The 21,681-nt window shown below is 32.5% G+C and overlaps 2 protein-coding genes across 3 annotated transcripts in view; one reads left to right on the plus strand and one right to left on the minus strand.

Moving 5' to 3' along the window:
- Nucleotides 1-1,676: 1,676 nt before the first annotated feature.
- REPTOR-BP (REPTOR-binding partner) lies at nt 1,677-15,989 on the minus strand. Its single transcript, XM_089711525.1, has 4 exons — nt 15,817-15,989; nt 6,332-6,467; nt 5,028-5,149; nt 1,677-2,693 (listed from the first exon to the last, which is right to left on the minus strand). Exons 1-4 carry the CDS (start codon nt 15,865-15,867, stop codon nt 2,601-2,603), a joined length of 402 nt encoding a protein of 133 aa, XP_089567651.1. The 5' UTR covers nt 15,868-15,989; the 3' UTR covers nt 1,677-2,600.
- Nucleotides 15,990-16,343: 354 nt separating this feature from the next.
- Nucleotides 16,344-21,681, plus strand: part of Stim (stromal interaction molecule) — a 37,925-nt gene continuing 32,587 nt past the window's right edge. For both annotated transcript variants that reach the window (XM_089711502.1, XM_089711503.1), the window contains exon 1: nt 16,344-16,717. In XM_089711502.1, the coding sequence (XP_089567628.1) occupies nt 16,546-16,717 (172 nt within the window). In that variant the 5' untranslated portion in view covers nt 16,344-16,545. The remainder of the gene's footprint in view (nt 16,718-21,681) is intronic.

The raw sequence follows: 21,681 nt of genomic DNA on the forward strand, positions 1-21,681 counted from the left end.
TTTGTGTCTGTTTGCAAAAAACATAAAAAAGGAAACATAAAATGCTAATTTATTTACACCCATTTTTGTTAAAAATCAACTTAAAAACTAATAATTGAACGCAGGAAGTACGAAATCTCATAAAAATAAACTTCAACTAAATATAATTGCAACAAATAGGTAAAAAATACACTATTCCACACATATTAATATGCTTACAATAGAAACATACTATACTATATTTACCGAATATACGAAATTCCGTCAGGCGGAATCCGAACCGGCGCCCTTCGTCTAATTTATTATGTAAGCTATCTAAAAGCAATATTCAGAGACCTCTATATTTACAGAATCTCTTACTTTTTATTTTGAATAAACTACGAAATTGTGATCATCCCTCATTTTTTTTAATCCTTAAATACTAAAACATCAACTACAAAATTGTCTGTGTATAGTTGTATAATAAAAAAAAACAAAGATTTTGAACCCATTGCAACAAAAAATAAACTCTATTAGCAAAAACCAACACCGAAATGGATAATCTATTAATTAAAAGTATAATAAAAAATAAATTCGAATATTCAACAAAGGGCGACCTACCTCATAAAACGTGTTTATAGTATCTCTAGAACTGTTTACTTTCGCTCTCAAATTATATTTAAAATGACAACGAACGTGACAAAATATTTCAGTTATAATAAAAACACGTTTATTGGTTGGTAAATGAAAAATAAGGGCTAAAATTATACAAAGAGAATCCTTACGTTAAGTTTTTAATACTATTTTAAGCTAATATGAATCATATAATGATTTCATAGATAATATTGATTGGAATATTGTTTTTTCTAAACTATGATACAAAAAGACCTATCCATATCCAAGCGGAGATAAATCCAGCAAACCAAAAGTCGTTAAAATCTGTTCTTGAGTGGCGTAACTTAAAATATAATAATAAAAAAGTAGTGGCGTAACTTAAAATATAATAATAAAAAAGTAGTTCAAAAAATCATCTTCAAATCTAAAAAATATTCGAGAACTTAATGAAGTATTTAGATTTGGATGATACTAAAATAGTACAATCTTTTTTTCGTCAACGAAATTTAAATCTATCCATTAAAAGTTAATTTTTAAAAGTTCATTCCATTTTCATGTTGAAGATTACTTATGAACGACACTTTTATTTATATACTTAATTATTTATTATAGTGTAATTCTTGATTACATACTTAAACCTAATTGGCGGTACGTGGCGTGGAGCAGCGAATATTTGATTCGCAATAATATATGTACAAAAAAAAATTAAATTGTTAAAAAAATATCTACACACTACTACCATAGTATAAAGAGAACAAGTAGGCAGACTCCCGGCATATAGGAGCGCACGGTACCTAAATTCGCGAGGCGTAGGGTTGTCACTTGTCACATTGATATCTATAATATAAAAATGAATCGCAAAATGTGTTGGTAAGCGCATAACTCGAGAACGGGTGGACCGAGTTCGATAATTCTTTTTTTATTATATTCCTTGAAGTACGAGGATGGTTCTTATGTAGAGAAAACGTAAATATGTACCACGGGCGAAGCCGAGGCGGACCGCTAGTTTTAAATAATTGTATAAACAAACACCGACCGTTCACAGCCAGAGGTGGCTCGTGACAAAATTTTATGGGTGTTCACTTGAAATAAAACACTGAAAATACATGGTGTAAAGCAGTACAATTTATTAAAAAAATTACTTATAAAGGAAATGCATACGTCGTTCTTTTTGGTGTGCAAAAATATCTATAACTTTTTTGTGAAAATCAGATATCTGATTAATCAGTCGTTTTTCTATTGATATCATGTACAATGCTTTTAAACGGTGCTGTGAGTCACAGCAATGGCGCGCCCCTCACGAGACCGGTCCATGGGAAGAAACCGAGCGGCGTTGTGTGCGTGCGTCAAGCTTGCGTACAAACGGCGCGATGTACCTTTGTTCGAAGATAACCTACTTGTTCTCTTTATACTATGTTACTACTTCTACTACTACTATTTTTGTTCTTAAAACTAATGTTCAAGGCCTAATCACCTCTAAATACAATCGCTTGTTTAAAAAACTACCATTGTATCACTTACTTGACGAGTAGCTATGTCATTTTTAATGACGTATATCCTATTTCTACGTTTTTTTTATATAATACAAAACCTTCACTAAAAGGTAAAAATACTATAATATTCATAAACAACTTATTAAATATCGAGCCGAAAGCTCTTAAAATAACTAAATCTATTACCATGTTTAGAGTCGCCATATTCAATATATGTACAATCCTTAACACCTTATAGCTAGATTATAATAATAATTAATAATACATATACCTATTATTAAATTTAACATTTCAAAAATATATGGTAATATAATATGTTATAACAAACTCTGATATAAATACAATGGGAAGATATATTAAGACGAATATGAAATTAAACAAAAAAATTACATTTCGATAAACATTTCATACAAAATTTTCAACACAAACAAAGGTATAATGTAAATAGTAATTGTCAGCAAAAAAAACGAATACTCGAACAAAAAAAAAACTTAAAAACTAAAAAGAGTAATCAATCCATTAGTAAGGTTTCATTTATTCTTGCTTCAAAACACCAATCTCTTGAAGCAATGCTTCTATACCTTCAGGCATGCGCCCTTGGTCCAACTCTAAGTTCCATTTGTAATACTGAAAATATAAAAAAATACTGTGAATTAAAAAATAATATATGTTTTATTTTTAACATCCACTTTGTTAAACGTTTTGAAATTCATAAATTTTCATATTTTTTGTTATTACATGCTTTGTACGATTGCGATAAAGATAACATTGCAATTTGCAGTAGACAACGGAAGCGCACCTGGCGACTATGTCATTTGGTGACGTCATATTACACTTAACGTGTAACTATGACGTCACACCATTATGTCTGATCGTTGCCAACATCGACATAACCTCGTGGGTAGTTGACAAGAACAATAGGCATGACGACAGTATCCATAAATGATCGTATTAGTGTTTTTAAGGGAAAATGTACAATAAATAAATTCAATATAGTGACTTAGAAATCTTAAAACCATTAAGATTGATGAGATTATCAATAAAATAAAACATTGAAATTCTGCAGTTAGCCATTTTGACTAAAACACGCGTGACGTCACGCTTAAGTAAACAACTCGCGTCAGATGTGTTTTGTTGCTATGAATATGTTGAGAATACGCATTTTTATTTATTTTCTATTGTTTCACGTATGCTTTATCGACTCAGAACAGAAATACAATTGCGAATTCACGAATACGTGGTTCGGGGTTCTCCGCACCAACTTTATACAATCATTTCTTATTATTTCTCGCTTGAAATAATTACTAACACATTTTTCAGCATTATTTTTATGTGGACTCATACTGCAATACTGCACACCACTCATAAACTTTGAAATTCGTTTCTGTAACACATATTAAATAAAGACTTTTTTAATTTTCTTCGCAATGCGTACAAATAATTACGTATTTACCAAAGTTTGACGTCACGCCTACGCCATGACACCTGCGAGCTGTTTTGGCACAGATAATAAATATTTTTTGAAAAATGGCTTTTATCTTTGTTAAATTTAAGTATATTACCGAAATATAGGGTTTTTCTTGTATAGTAAACGTATACACACATTATGGAAGAGGATTTCAAAATCTTTCGTCATGCCTATTGTGCGAAATTATCACTTTCACAATGCCATAGAAAAATGAAATGTCTGATTTCAAGAATCAATATCTAGTTACTCTTAATTGAAATATAACGCAATAGCAGTTTATTGAACGCAAATGTGGTCTGATCGAAATGATTAATTAGTCATAAGTCATTAGAACAAGCCGCAAGTTCACCACAGGACTGTAACGGCAAAACAGTAAACACAATAACGTATCATATTCATCATTAATCAAGGAATACAGTCAAAATTAAACTCTATTAACGAGACTAAGAAGAGACTCGATGAAAACTTCCTTATTCCGAAAGATGTGATTATTGAACGCGCTAATCTCGGGAACTACTGGTCCGATTTGAAAAATTATTTCGGTGTTAGATAGCCTATTCATCGAGGAAGGCTATAGGCTACATATCATCACTAGTGTTGCCGCTCGATAGTCCACTATCGATAGTCTATCGATTAACTATCGATAGTTGGGGAAAAGCAATAGTATCGATAGCACTATCGATACTATCGATAGTGTCGATACTATCGATAGTATCGATAGTCCTATAAGCGTTAATACTATCGACACATAGCAATACCATCGATAGTATCGATACTATCGAAGCTCAATATCGAACGAACTATCGATACTATCGATAGTGTCGATACTATCGAAGCTCAATATCGAACGAACTATCGATACTATCGATAGTGTCGATACTATCGATAATATCGTCCCATCGATAGTGACCTTTTTCTCGATAGTATTGCTTTATCAATAATATTATAGTGGATGACAGAGAACTAGATGTTTGGTTATAATACTTTTCAAGTTATCTATTGGCGCTTTGTACAATCCATTTTTTTTAGTTCGTTAATTCGTAATCCAATAAGCCCATTGACTGACCCATTATACCAAGAAATCGTGAACAATACTATTGCACAATTTACTACTATCGATAGCTCAAAACTATCGATAGTATCAGTACTATCGATAGTATCGATTGTAGTTGCAATATTCAGTAGCAATAGTATCGATACTATCGACAGTATCGATAGTATAGCAACTATTGGCAGTCAATACTATCGATTTTATCGATACTATTGCAGTTCATCAATAGTATTCCATGATTAACGCTATCGATAGTATCGATAGTATCGATAATATCGATACTATCGATAGTGCTATCGATATTCTGACTTATTTTCAAGGTCAACTATCGATAGTCAAACTATCGATAGTTCGGCAACACTAATCATCACGCTAAGACCAACAGGAGTGGAGTACTGCGCGTGAAACCGCGTATTTATTTAATAATTTAAATTAAAAATACCTTATCCAACTCCTTCCTCAGCGCGAGCACAGATCTCTCGCGGTCGGCGACCAGCTCCTCCAGATATTGGTAGCGGAGCTTCTTGCGCGCACGGCATTCGCGCGCCGACTGACGGCTGCGTTCTGGAATCGTGTGTAACGTCATGTCAAACTACCCACTTTTTTAATATTTTATGTTTATGCTATTTATTACTTATTAGTCAGTAAGTGTAAATAATTTGAAAATAATTTGGAAAATCCAAAAGTGCACGCCTCATAATTTTTTTTAATAAATATTTATTAATTATTATTTTTGTTTATTTAATAACAATTAAACCACATCGAATCAGACCCTGAAAAATGAAAGGGTTCTATTCCTGAGCATACTCAAGCGTAAGAGAAAAAAAAAGACTCGATTAGTAAAGTATTTCGGTCGCTATCGTGTTAACAAGAAAAAGGATCCGCACATACAGACACACGGACGTCCAAGACAGAACTTTTTTAAACTGTTTTTTAACTAGTTTAAATAACAAAAATGACATCAAAAATATCGTGAACGTTAAAAATAGTGTTTTTTCTTAATATGTGTGTGTATGTATTATCTTACAAGTGCAATGTATGATACATAAAGACATTTTAAGTTTGAAAAATCAGATGTTTTGCGCGAAGTGACAGTAGTACCCACCTCAACGCTTCGCTTATGAGGCGTGCAATAAGATTTCGTTTTAAGAGAATTTAATATTCCTAAACTTCATATCCTAATCCTTAAATTTTTTTATGCAAATCTAAATCCAACTCAAATCTTACAACAAATCTGTACACTATTCATTCTACTTAATATAATGCAGTTGTAACTGAGATTTCTTCATAATAAATTATTTATTAGTTCCTTTAAATATCTAGTAACAGAGCGCCTCTATTGTATGCGTTGTAGCCGAGATAATATCATGAGTTAGATCTCAGATAAACACATAAAAAGCAGAACTGATTTGCATTGTACAAAGCACAGAACTTTACCTTGAAGCATCGACAATGATCTATACATTTTAACATACATTAATCTTTTTTTTATAAGGCATCGCTAACGACGATCTCGCCTGATGAAAACAAGGTTACAGGAGCTGTAACCTTAGAACTGATCGTGCTTTCCTAAGACGTACATACTACATTCAATCGAACGTACGTACGATCGATCGATTCAACATACGTACGGTATGTTCGTTCAATCATCTCTTGAAGCCACCCAGAATTTACTAGTCGGGGAACATAAAAGCATGTTCCAGTCCCTCGCTATTAAAAAAAAAACAAAAGTCTTTCCATACTAACCCAATTTCGCCTTCATGTCTTGCTTGTCGAGCTGCGACTTCCTGCCGGGCCTGCGGCCGCGCTTGCCCCCCTCTCGCCTCTCGCCCCCGTCAGCGCCGGACGCGCCCGTCGACACGTACGCACCGCCCAGCGATTCCTGCACGACTAACTTGTTTAGTACTTGTTGGTGTGAGTAGATGGCGCTGATGCATATCGACATACATTGCTAAATTATAATATTTAACGTTGTAAATATAATATATAATAGATTCAAATCGTATACGAATAAACGCGAATGTTTGAAATATGCATATGTATTGTAAAATGTAAAATGTAAAATGTCCAATATGCATTAATGAGATTATAGTAATTGTCATATGTTACCTAATTAATAACTGACCGCACCCACGAACACAAATTACCTTATAATACAGTTATGTAATTCAGTTATTATCATTTAAATGAATACAATAGGCATCTAATTTCACGAACATTAGATTAACATTTATGATAATGTTAATATTAACATATTAAGTATTAACTATTAAGTAACTCAGTTGGATAGATTTTTTTATTTTTTTTTTATTGTAGATTTATTTTTATTTATAACTGATGTCTTCCTTTTTTTATTACATTATTGCAGTAACAATAAGTTTTATCAATAAATAATAAATAGGTAAGTATGCCGATTGTAATGTTATGTTGTTAAAAACAAAGATAAAAAGTTACTGAAACTTAAACTCATCTAAAACCTACTTAATTTCTAAGTATCCATGTACTTTTACGGAAGTTTGTAATTGACTAGATAGGTAGGTAATTGTTTTCAACATCCTTAATTGTATACAAAATGTACTGATTCGCCTCAATTAATTCCTATACTTATCAGAAAATAGCTTGAGCTACATTTCTTTCATAACTACAAACTACAATATAGTATAATAATTTTAGAATAACAATTCTCTTAACATATGACCTTAATGGTATCCCAACCTCAATCACGTTTAAAAAATCCTACTGAGCCTACTGACCTACCTACTGAGAAACTGCGCAATTTCTAGATATTTGCGCACACGCAGTTTTTATGCGGATCACTATTCACTATAGAGTGTTATAAAAACTCGACCTAAAGGCAGTCCTTATCATTTCCATTGAGTACACTCAATGTTTACTTGCATGATAATGGTCTTACAGGAAAATTTCTGAGCGCACAACATAACAACAGGAATATTGATATACTTATACTTAAGGATGACTATAGTTTCTCAAATTTAAGAATACCTACGTATAAATTGTATAAATTATTCCCATATAATGTTGATGAATCGAATCATTGTATTCCTTGGGTAGTTCATTTTATTAAAATTTGTATTATGATCATTAAATTGAACATTGAAAAATTTTCTTTGATTTCAATTGAACGTAATTATAAATCGTAAATATATGTACCTAAGTAAATTTTGTTCCAATTATAATGATGAATAAGGTATTATTGTAATAAAATTTGAACATAATATAATAATTACTTCAACTCCCCATGGAGTAATGGCGTTACAGACGCACATTGACTAATCCTTCTCGAAATCTCCATTTCCACAAATACCACGATCTATATTCAACGCAGCGCTGACAAAAGCATTGACACACGTAAACAATGTTGTATGAACTCATATGAAAGTCGTAAAATCATCAATATCTTCATAATGGGCAGCGCTGGGCGAGTAGAGGCAATCACGATAGTGTAGAGGGCCTAACTATGATCAGACGTCGTTATAGATGTTTATTCATATTCACCGTAATGGCGACAAAAATCGACGATCATTTATTGGGCCAACGCTGCCCATTGTGAAGAGGGCGCATAATATATTATATATCGAGACGAGAGAATCCTTGCTTAGGCATTGTTCGTATCAACGGAACAATGAACTTCGTTGCTTGCTAATCGCAAGTAACTACGTCGCAATAACTTTGCAACGCAATTTATACAAATCGAGTATGCTACTTAATTGAATTACAATAATTACTTACGCCTTCTCAGGAGTGGTAGAATTTGAAAATGTATCGATATTATACTTAAAATATATGAACAAGTCTATCTGCGGATGCTTAAAATATAATATGTAAATTATAAGTCATGAATCGGATATCCAAATCTGTACAGATGATTTTAATTAGGTAGGTCTTGTTATTTTAAAATACTTGTAGTAAGATACAGGCTAATTCTATTAGCATTGGCAAAATGACACAGCCAAGATGAAATCCTATACTCAGTCCTTCATGGTGTTTGAATTTCATTATCTATTACTGTTATTTATACGTTACATAGAGAAAAGAGAAAACTAAGAATACCTACCTAACTATATAATATGTCAGCTTTTACCCATTCTCTTAAATTGTCCCCTATTTTTTATTGCAATAATAAAGAAACATATGCAGTTCTAAATACATAACTGCACTTTTAGGCGGATGAGCAATGTGTGTTTTAGTAACCTTTAGCAACCTTTTAGTGACTACATACAAAAATTGGTATTTTCTCATTCTAATTATTGTTAGCGCATGTGAAAAATAGCGTGACGTCACTGCGTAGGCAGTTCTGTTGCAGCGTAAATTCTCATTATAGGTATTATGTACTGTATCAGAGTAGTTTTGCCTTATAGACTAACATACCTATGTTATTAATGCATTTTTGTGTAGTTCACTACAATAAATGCGTTTTAACAATACTTGCATAAATTGCATCCGTTCAGAAAATGAGCCCTACCAATATTAATTTCACCTGTCTGAAAATAGAGGCGCGCGCAGTCCCCCCGATGATACCTAGATTTCCTTGGAATAGTATATACCTAGTATTCATATTATGCGTTGGGACAAATCAATATGCATCCTGATTCCTGGACGCACGCAGGCCCGATAAATGCACGATACCTACAAATAGAATTTTATTTTTGTGCCCGAAAATATAGAACTAGATTCTTTGCATTGGTCCTTCGAAGATTAAAAATGTAGTAGTAGGTACTATAAATAAACGCAAAGGATGCTTTGTATATTTTTTTTATCTCATTCGCGTTGAATGCAAAAAAAAAATATTAATTCAAAAGCCTAGTAAATTTATAAAGCATAAATGAATAAGTTAATAAATTGTCCGTATCGGACCTACCGCAAGTTCGAATTATTATCAGTGACTTGCATAGTGCGCATAAAGTTCTCAAAGCGCTTTGCGATGATTTACGCAAAAATATTTTAAAGTACCTAGGTATAAAAAAGTAAAAAAATATATTTTATACGTCTTAATTTTTAGCGTATACAAACAAATGATACATGCACGAATGAAATAATCGAATAACATTGTAATAAATACGCAATTCTCGTGTAACTCAGTTAGCAACAAAAGACCGGCAACCAAACTGCGTCGTTCGCGTCGACCTATCATTTTGTACGGCGTAGTAACTGTTGATGGCTAACCTTAAATGCATAGTACTTGACATGATTTACGCTGCTAAGAACCATTCCTTAATTGCTAACTTGTTTACCATTAGATTTAATGAGGTACTTCTCACAAGAATCTTGTTAGAAATAAATAAAGAAAACTTACGGTGTCTATCAGAACCGCGCCGCGACCGACTGAGAGACTGCCTCGACACACACTGACTGCTGACAGCGACGCGCTGGCCGCTGCGCAAAGCGAACGACCGCTACGTTTTATTTTTCGAAAAAAAAAGGACTTCGAAACAGCCACCGCTTATGGGAAAACGAAACTTAGTTGCATTAAGCATAAAGTAAGAATAAAACTGAATGCAAAGTAGTACGCTGCCAACGTAGTGTCGCAATGTATTGTACTCTCCCCACTTTGAATCAGACTGACCTTATCGTCTGGTTGCACTCGGTAACAACTGCATACATAGCTGCGAACAACTACCTAAGTTATGTCGCAGTTGCCAGTTACATTGCAAAATTTTGGGCGTATTTTGTGTGAACAATGTTTGAGAACCACATTACTTTCATTTCTCCATTGAATGCATAGCAATGCAAACATTGCACTTATTTACATAGCTGTTAAACTACAATGTAATAGTTGATTGGAATTGTTATTTTGTGTGCATTTATCATTGAATATTTGTTTTTTTTTTATGTAATAAATGATTCATTGTTTTTTAAACATACGTTATCAGTTTTAAGCACGCGTATATCAGCCATATCATTGTGGATTTAGGCATTTATCTTAACAATTTTGTGTGGAACGTCAACAATTATATTATGTAAACATATTCGTTTCAAATAGAATCGGTCAAAACAATGCGAATACGCAAACAAAACAGTCTCTAGGTGAAATTATATGATAATATTATACACATTATATTAAAAAAAAATTACTTCGAAGCAGTGGTTTTAAGATATTCATCGTGCTTTTTTTTTAATTTGAATTATTTATTTATTCGGTAGATCAAGAAAGATTGTAAACATTGGAAACAAAAACTTTTAACTTTTAAAATAAATTTTGTACGCAACATACGCTGTACGGACAGCTAGTAATATTATACATGTAAATAAAAAATATTTTGCAAACATTCTTCTGCCTTACTCGTATCTCATTTAGGGAGATGAAAAATACAACTTATGTCCGTTTCTTAGGCCTACCTGATATGCATATTTCATCAAGCCGATTCGGAGGAATTTTAAACACCGCGACGCAAGAATTTTATAATGTACTTATTAGATTTATCCCGACATTTTGGCGAGCGGGTCCGGGATCACAGGTTAGGATGTTACATGTCTTGACGGTAATACAAAAAATGTTATTTGTGAACTACCGCACTACTTGCATAATTTATAGTACTTACATATAACAATAACTTAACTAGCAATGTTTACAAGCAGAACTTCATATTATGCTTTTGAATGACACTTCCTGAATCCCAAATAAAGTTTACCAAAAAGGCATTTTCTTACTAGACTAATTGTATATTATGAACAATGAACTTATAGAATCTGAAGTAAATTAGTATATTAATATAATGCCATCTAGTGATCAAGTCTAAAACTATCAACATTGCAATTACTAAATATAGCGTCAGATCCATAGAAATCTAAATAACAAGACACTAGAAGTCGTAAGCGTGCGTGACCTTGTCACCACTCAGGTGATTTTCACATCACCAGTGCATTCGTCACTGTTCAGTTGCTCTGGAGACGTATGAGTGTACACATGGTGTGTTTCAGCAATTCCCATTGCGGAAATTCTTCCACAAGTTGTAATTATACTTATAAAGGAATAATATTTCATCAGAAAATATTTTTTTTTAGAAATAATGCCGTTTTTCCTTAAAATTATAGAATATTGCACGCCTCATAAGCGAAGCGTTGAGGTGGGTACTACTGTCACTTCGCGCAAAACATCTGATTTTTCAAACTTAAAATGTCTTTATGTATCATACATTGCATTTGTAAGATAATACATACACACACATATTAAGAAAAAACACTATTTTTAACGTTCATGATATTTTTGATGTCATTTTTGTTATTTAAACTAGTTAAAAAACAGTTTAAAAAAGTTCTGTCTTGGACGTCCGTGTGTCTGTATGTGCGGATCCTTTTTCTTGTTAACACGATAGCGACCGAAATACTTTACTAATCGAGTCTTTTTTTTTCTCTTACGCTTGAGTATGCTCAGGAATAGAACCCTTTCATTTTTCAGGGTCTGATTCGATGTGGTTTAATTGTTATTAAATAAACAAAAATAATAATTAATAAATATTTATTAAAAAAAAATTATGAGGCGTGCACTTTTGGATTTTCCAAATTATTTACAAGTATTACGAGTGTCACCATAGTAATCGAAATAACAATGAATGACACAGTCGACCATTCTTATTATCACGTTTGTTCGTATTGGAGCAAAAAGTCTCATATACTTAGGGATGTTATTCTAAAATAAACCGTAAATTCGTGCGTTAGGATACATATTCAAAAGCTTAATGTAATAGTTAAGTTAGTTTTCACTAAAATCAAGCTGTCCAATAAAAGGCATAGTTTACTTGTGTGAACTGTTTAGCTTTCGGTTTGAATGTGTTGATTTTGGCGACAGCAGTTTTCATACGAATTATGACATTATAGCACTTCTATGTGTCTTGTTATTTAGATTTCTTTGGTCAGATCTATCTACTAGTCTGCAGTTTACATTAATTACTAACAATAACTGAAACAAGTTATGTATTTCGGATAGGACAATATTATATGCCTAACTGGTGACCCACTGCTTAATAGGAGTTGAATTTTTAAGCTATTGCATAGCTTTTTAATTCACAGACTTTGATCGCGGCGGCCGAATGTAAAAATTCCGAAACGAAAAAATCAGAAAACCTAACACCTTCCACTCCAACCGGCACAGTAATGCGATGCTATGCAATAGCATTCCGCGGCAGTCCTCGAGTGCCATACATATATATTTTCAACAAGATTTGCCATAAGTTTGTCTAAATTAAATTAAATGAAGTTCAAATATACATAATATATTGTTGGTAAAGGTTTTAGACACTCAACTAGTGGAGAAATTATTATATCACAAAATTTATCCGCGGCAGTCCTCGAGTGCCATACATATATATTTTCAACAAGATTTGCCATAAGTTTGTCTAAATTAAATTAAATGAAGTTCAAATATACATAATAAGGTAACGGCACCAGTCGTGGACAAGCATCCAGTAATGGACAAAATAAATATTAAATTTAAATATTAAGACCAAAATTAACGTTATATAATTTGGCAATACTTAAAATAAAAGTTTGGTTCATAAGCTATCAAAATACGACATTTCATCTTATTTGGCCAAAATGTTTGAAGATGGCAGAACGTTATGTTTAGTTGCTGCGACTCGTTTCGAAGAAATCCGTTTTTACTAAGAAAATCCTTAAGGAAGTGAGGACACAATTTTGGTTATAAGAATTTTTGTATTAATGTCAGCAAAATTTGATATTACTTTTATTTATAGTAGTTAAGTGTACGAAATATTACACGATTTAGTATCATGATAGGTTATGTTGTTTAAATAAAATTCATCAGTGTTCATAACTGGATTTAATTCTATGGATATATCCATTTATGGACATATGTCGAAAATAAACTTTTTTTAAAGGTTGAAAATGACATGCGCTTTTCTGTATTGTCTTTTCTTTCTGATTAATAATATACCTATCACGACCATTTCAAACAAAGGGTTCCAATATTGTACAACAATTGTCCATGACTGGATTTGCTTTGGTTCCTATAATGGACATTGATATTTTTTGTTAAAATTACACTAATGGGTCAACATTATATCTATCTAAACATGAAGAATATATTTTAGAACAATGGGTCATTATGTGCTGTGCGACTCGTTCTCGGCTTCATTCTCTATCACTGCGTAGAGAAATCGCATACTTATGCGTATTGTAACGGATCTATCATAGAGAGTTCTCTGATGAACTGTTTGGATCATTGTCTGCTGCTAAATTCCACCACCATATAGCACACACGCTTAAATTTCATCCACACCATCTTGACAACAGTTTAAAAAAAGCTTTTTGCCTCGTGCTACAATTTGGAATCCATATCGATGGACCGATCAGATTAAGGCTGCTGGCGGATTCAGATTGGCGATTCACTTCACGAGTGTAGCGGAATGCCAGGAAACAGAGAGATACCTATGGCGGAACATCGTGAAGTGGGTAACATCTACCCCCCTAGAGTGATATGACGAAGACGAAGAAGTTCCAAAATGGATGGAATGGCAGTACTTTTTTTAGTCATATTTTTCATCCCTGACTTATTGAGAAAAAAAACCATATTGGTGTTTCTTAACGGACATAACTCGTATTTAACGATGCATTTTCCAATTTTTGCCTAGAAAATGGAAATTAAGACTGTTTTAAATATTTTAAGTATGCAAAATAATTAATAAGTACTATTTTTTATAAATACATCCCCGATTTATTGTATTCCAATCACCATTTTCAAGATTCTATTGATAACTATAAGTCTTCTCCAAGTGTAAATAACAGGAGAAACGACATTAGGTACAGTCCATAAATGGGTGTTCATAACTGGATGTTGTCCAAAACTGGGTGTCCATCATTAGATTTTTCACTGTCCAACACTGGTGCAAAAAAGTGGTTTTTTAATTTATAAATAACTTCATTATTTATGCATTGTAATCTTTTTTCTAACATTGGTTACGTTAAACTAACATAGAACTAAAGGTATAACTAAACAATATCCAATAAAGTTAAAAAACCTACGAGAAATTTGCAAAAAACTTCAATTTTTTCCTTAATCTGTACAAGACTGGTGCCGTTACGTTATATTGTTGGTAAAGGTTTTAGACACTCAACTAGTGGAGAAATTATTATATCACAAAATTTATCCGCGGCAGTCCTCGAGTGCCATACATATATATTTTCAACAAGATTTGCCATAAGTTTGTCTAAATTAAATTAAATGAAGTTCAAATATACATAATATATTGTTGGTAAAGGTTTTAGACACTCAACTAGTGGAGAAATTATTATATCACAAAATTTATAACAATATAATGATTATTCTATAAACGTACATATCTCAAGGGCATATTATAGAAAAATGTAATAAAATTTTCTTTTTAGCATACTTAATTTAAATGCTGTTAATAGTAAAATAAACCTACAAATATTAAGTTTGTAGTAGTAACTTGTATTCTCAAGGTTGTAACTCTGTTTCCTACTCTAACAAGGACATTATTATCATTAACAAAAATGTGAATTAATAATAATTATGCTATTTAGTAATAGTAAAACATGTTCTATAATTTTGATCTTATTATCTTTTTATGTACCATGTTTTTATGCAATAAATGAATAATTATTTATTTAAATTCAAAATTATCCTTTTTACTTATAAGTATCTATAAAATCTTTAGGACTTTAGAGGAGTTATAATAATTATTATTAATTGACCAAAATTTACACATGATACATCAAATTTGTTATCAAAAACCAGATAAAGAAATTAGAACAGTTGCAATATAATGGCATTCACTTAGCACAAAGTTATTATCATATTATTAGCTTTATTTCCTAATAATCGGATCTATTTATCTTTAAACTACATATTATAGCTAATAATAAAAAATAAAGAAGTATTAATTAATGACATAAAACACTTCTGTTACGACATTCTTTTTAATCAAATGTATTTGAATGCATCTTTACTCTTTAGCATGGTAGAATCTATGTTATACGATACGATACCTACAATAATAAATTTGGTCATCACCTTGTATGACGAAACTATTGTGCAATAGAAATTGTACAAAATTATTTATCAATAACAATGTTACATTCCAAACCAGGAAGTTATTGATACGAACATATGGACGACTTTTTTTCTATGACTTACATAAAAATATTTACATCCTCTATTGGTCTACGTCTTACCAAAACGACAATAATAGTAACGCAAACAAAAATATCGACAAAGAAAATGGGTGACTTACATTTTGGGATTCCTCTTCCAGTACAGCCATCGTCTCAAAATCAATATTCATTTTGAATGAAATATTTCTCAATTGGTATAAGAAAAACAAATCACCAAATTGTTCAATTGGTATATTAAAATGAATTTATTAATAATTTCGTACGTATTGTTTACAAACTCGCAAGGTCACTTGACATCCTTGACATATTGATATTATTTTACTAACGTCACAGGTCACTTGACGTCACAGACTATGTATTGATCCCATCTAGATAATTTTATTACCCTTGTTTTGTTCTATTATCTATGAATTTAAATACATATTATGTGATTCCATTTTAAATTGTAATATTTTAATTATTCTCTACAATTCCCTAAAATTTCCCTAGTAGATTGCGAAAGCAACGGATTAAAATACGTAGCACGAGTTTTTAATAAATTATTTATTATCTACGTATTTCAAACTCAGGCTTAATTATATTATCTGTGATCGTTGAGTTTGACGTTTACAAAAGTTGCCATATAAAATATGTTTACGTCAAATTTATTCGACCTCATAATTTTTTCTGTGATAAAGGCTGGCTGTAGTTTTTTATAACTGTACGTGTGATGTGGTCTTAGAAAAATTGATAAACATAATTAAAAAACACTGCATGTTAGAATGTTGATTGTGTGTATGGTTCAAAGAGTGGTGAAAATTTATTTTGAACATTTTAGACAGTAAGTTCAGTGTCATTGAAAGATCACGATGCGTATCGGTTTTGTGTTATATTGGTGCGTATTTGCTCTTCATCTGTGTAAAGCGGATGATGGGGAGCGGACAGAATCGAAGGATACAGGCCGAAGGATGCATTGGGGCCCTGTATCGAGAAGTAGTTCATTTATGAGCGACTCCGCGGCTGCAGCGTCAAACGAACTCAGTGAGTATTCTGTTACATAGTGCAATCATTAACACCTGTTAGCGTCCTTCACGCCGGGCAATAGATTTATTGTAGTGTTTAATTTAGTCATTAGAATTAAATCCGTATTGACGTTATATTATAGCTCGATTTGTAAACCATCAAACATTGACCTTAGAAACATCTGTTTACCTTATCTAGTTCTACCAGAATGTTCTCAGTATACCATGGAGGTCTTTTTTGTTGTTTACTAATTGTTAAAAATTATTTTAATTCTTTACAATTAGTAAACATATAACTATTTCTTAAATCCCATTTCAAATGATGAATATAACTAACTAGTAGGCATACTTTATTTAATGTGTAAAAGGGAATTAAATAATAAAGAAAACAACAAAACATTAAAATTTACAATAGGGATATAAAAACTTCGAATAAATAGTGTTTGGAACTTTTCATTTATTTATTATGTTGAATAAAACATTTTTCTCAAGTATAAATTTAATATTAAGAATTATTTGTTATGTATACAGTTCCACTCTTGCTCATGTAATTAATCTCAGAAATTTTAAATAAAAAGAAACTCTATAACAAATAAGTACATACAGTACAAGTTATAATAATACACTATACTTGTAATATTTACATCAAAAAAATATCATGTTTCCTTTGTGTGTTGATAATTATTACAAAATTCTTGTTAATCCAGTCTGTAGGTATTTATGCTCTACAAAAGGTGGCGTAGAAAATGTTTTGAAACGATATTGTTTAGGTATGAAAGGTTAATCAAAATCCAAGTTTTCGACCTTGACGGACCCAGGCGCTAGCCGCCATCTTGAATTAAAGGTGCTAAAATTAGGTATATTTTAAATAACTTCTCAATTGTTTACTAAATCACAAAAGTGTCTAGGAGGGGTTCAAAGAAGACAAAATTACCTACATTTTTTTCATACATGATTATTCTGTAAGTCTTAAAGGTAAAAAGTTACAAGCGACGGAAATAATAATATTTACAGAAATCATATAATTTTAATTTTGTTTAAAAATTGTACAGCTATCATTTTTTAATTCTCTTTGATGGCCCGGGCTGGTTAATGGTGGCTTCTTCATTATCGTCGCTGAAATTTTCTGTTTCATTGTCTGTATTTTTAGTTTCCAACCATGAAATTTCGTCATCATGACCAGAAGAAATCGAAGACGCTGGAGCACGCTTTCTAGTAACTTTTTACGGAGGGGACATGGATAAGGAATCCTTAGAAGATATCCGATATGAACGATTCATAAAGTTATCAATAAAAAGTAAATTTAATCGACGAAATTTCATGGTTGGAAACTAAAAATCACTTATGAGTAGATTCTATTTAACTTATTCTGGCTAATTATCTATATATATAAAAGAAAGTCTGTATGTTCCAACACTTATAACTCGAGTTCTGCTGAACCAATTTTCATGGTTTTAGATTCGTTGGATTTGTCTCCGTCCAGAATAGAAGAATAAATCATAAAAACAACAAAAACTAGACGAATAAATATTTTCCCAAAATTTTGATTTTCGTACTTACATGTCAATCATTAGTTGTCAATCCTGTCAATTAAGGAAAATAATGTTTGACATTCATGCGTTCAAAAATGTATTATGTGTAAAATAATAAAAAATTAAAAAGGGTGAATAAATATTGTTTGTATTTATTTTAAAATCAATTATTAAAAAGTGCAATAAAAGCAGATACATAAAAATTCCTCAAATGTTTGTGTTTACGCGTGTTTTCAGAAATTAATAAGGTATTTTTGGTGGGGAAACTAACCAAGAAGTTTAGTTCGATTAATTATTAAAAAAATTCAAAAAAAAATGTAAAAATTCTGACAATTATTTGTTGTAACGATTTCGTCGACTGCGTCAACAATATTGCTATCAAATTGCTATAAACAAGCTAAATTGCGTTTTGAAGATTACATCCATTTATGCGATGCAATTAGCACAGAAGAAGGTGCAGAAAATGTTGGTCTATTGATTATTTTACCGGCGACATACACAAGTAGCCCAAGTGAATATGCGCAAGATGCAATGACATAATAATATGTTCGTCATTATGGTCGGCCAGATTTATTCATTACATTTATATGTAATCCGAAATGGATGGAAATTATTCAACTGCTGCTTCCCGGACAAATATCAAGTGATCGGCACGACATCACCACAAGTGTTTTCAAGCAAAAAATCCGATCACTGATGAGTTACATTAATGGAACACATCTTTGGGATTATTCAATGATGGATGTATTCAATCGAATGACAACAATCTGGCTAGCAGCATGCACACATTTTAATTTGGTTAGTCGAAAGGATTCGGGCAGATAAAATATATGAGTGTGCGGGGATTGCTAATCCTGAAACCGATCTAGACCGACATAACGTTGTTATCACGAATATGATTCATGGACCGTGTGACACCATCAACCACCAATCACCATGCATGGTTGACAGTGAGTGTACCAAAAGGTATCCACGAAAATTGATGGCAGAGACCATCACAGGCAACGATGGTTACCCACTGTATCAGCGTCGATCGCCCAATGATAATGGTAAAATTATTATCATAACTAAAGTGAAACGAAACGATGGCGTGGTCGATAACAGTTAAAGAATGAAAAGAGTTCATATCATTCATCATCATCATATAATATATCATTGTATTGCGTTCATCAAAGCCTAAATTAGTTCAGCTAAAAGGTAACACAACATTCATTGACAGGGCGGTACAAAGTTCGCCGGGCCAGCTAGTAGATATATAATAACAGAGCATGACCATGATCTTAGGTACATATGCTTATAAATCACTTGCCCTTGAAGAAAATATTTATAAAAACGACAGGGAAATCATTTGCTCAATATTCTTCAATGAACAGTTGTATATCAATAGAAACATGTGACTAGAGAAATCTGTTAAAAGTCCCCTGTAAATTTTTGCCCTATAAAATTCATACTAATATTAAAAAGAAAATGATAAGCTTGATCACTGAACTTCAAAGTATGTTGAGAAATATGGATAGGCACCATTTATAAACAGTGGTATTTATAGGTGCTAAATGCCGGTTCCATAAACAGCCATTTGAACTGTTATAAATATAAACTAGACTACATACTGTAACAATAATAATTATTAAAGAATAGAATCACCCTACATTTGATTATTGACAATTTAATTAGCGGCAGAAGTCGGTCGTCGTAGCCTATTACTAGATAATCGGGCACCCGATGGGCTCGAGACGGTGTTTTTAATTACCTGAAGGAATTTTCATTGCCACAAACGATAGGCACCGTGATTTGCATCAGGAACTAAAATACGCGGCGACAACGCGTGACAAAATCGCTTTTCAGCATATCACGTGTTACAATTCGATCGTCTGGATTCGGTGACGGAAATAGTTGCGATCAGACCGCGTCTAACAGATCGCTGTACGAAATGATTGCGGACTTGATTCATGCTTCTTGAATGGGATGTTCTGATTGAAGAAGTCTCTCAAGTTGAAGAGACGGAGGACAGTTCACGTGGCTCAAAAATTGCTGAATGCCTTAAGGAGACTCACCGTTTATTGTTTTAAACATTTTTAAGTAACCGAAATGGATGAAACTGTGTCATCAAGCTATAGCTTACGATAAAATATTTCGCAATTCAAAATAAGGACTCAGGAACAAAATCATATATGTATGTTTCCACTGTCTGATAATGTAAAGATTTGACACCTATATTATCATTGAATCCACCTGAAAAACTGATTATCTAATCTAAATTATCTATATTCTATCCTAATTTAAAGTCACATTGACGTTTGGAAATTTACCATTTAAAAATTTAAGCCACTATGAAACGCCGCTCGTGCATTTAAAAGCAGGTAATGAATTACGAAAAGTTAATGTTTTCAGTTTTCACGCCAATACTTATTATACTGCAATATAGCATATAGCTATCTGTCTATTACTTATCTATAACTCACATACATCGTGACTCATAACAACGTCTAGCGATACGTGAAGTGGACCTTGTGATTTTGGCGGTTTATCGTCGATATACTTTGTGCTCTTGTGAGGTTAACGCCAAGGAGGTTGTGACCGGTTTTCATACGAGAACTCAGATAAAATTACTTTAAAGTACACAAGTTCATATTGAAAAGATCAATGTGAATTGTGTATTCAGAGAACTGACGGAAGTCTGCTTCGATGATGGACAAAAACTGAAGTGGTTTTTGTTGTAGTTCAAAATCTAGGTTGGTAAGGAAAATATCAAATGTTGTTGATAAATAGATTTTTACAAGTACAGGATCATAAAGATGCCAAGCTTTGTGAGATTGAAGATAAATGCCACTTAAAATTCGAGTGTTTTGTGTTTGTTTTTACAATTAGGCTTTCAATCTTATAACTATCTAAGAGCTATTACGCACTGTCGACCAGTCGCCAGACTGGACTTACTCCTGGACGACTGACGACTCAGTGCGCAAGCCCCTATTTAAACTATAGTAAGTCACAGTCGCCGGCGACTGAGTCGCCAGCGACTGGTCGACAGTGCGTAATAGCTCTTAGGGATTATCATTCTAATCACGTAACACACAGAGGACAAATTGCCTTGAGGAAGACAACTATTATCGAAATCGCAAAAAACATCGTGCATCCAATTTGGCCTCCGGTTTTCCCTCGTTCGGAGCCAAACTTCCAAAGACAAATGTGCATAGAATGAAATATGTTTTCCTTATCACAAGTAAAATGCTAACATAATATTGACGTATTAAAGCTTCATGTGGATTGTGGAATCTGGATTACGCGCAAACAAATGTGTTATCGCTAAAGCATGTCAATATTTGCAAAGCACGTGCATCACTAGATATTTTTTCGAGGAATCGATTCCGTAAGCGTTCTTAATTTTTTACGAAGATCCGGCATCGCAATAATGAAAAGTTCAGCGACACGGCGTCAGACTCTAGTTGGTGTA

Source organism: Colias philodice, chromosome 26, assembly GCF_061535455.1.
Source record: "Colias philodice isolate Cphi_HAF_F1 chromosome 26, ilColPhil1 Martin Lab GWU primary, whole genome shotgun sequence".
Lineage (NCBI taxonomy): Eukaryota > Metazoa > Arthropoda > Insecta > Lepidoptera > Pieridae > Colias > Colias philodice.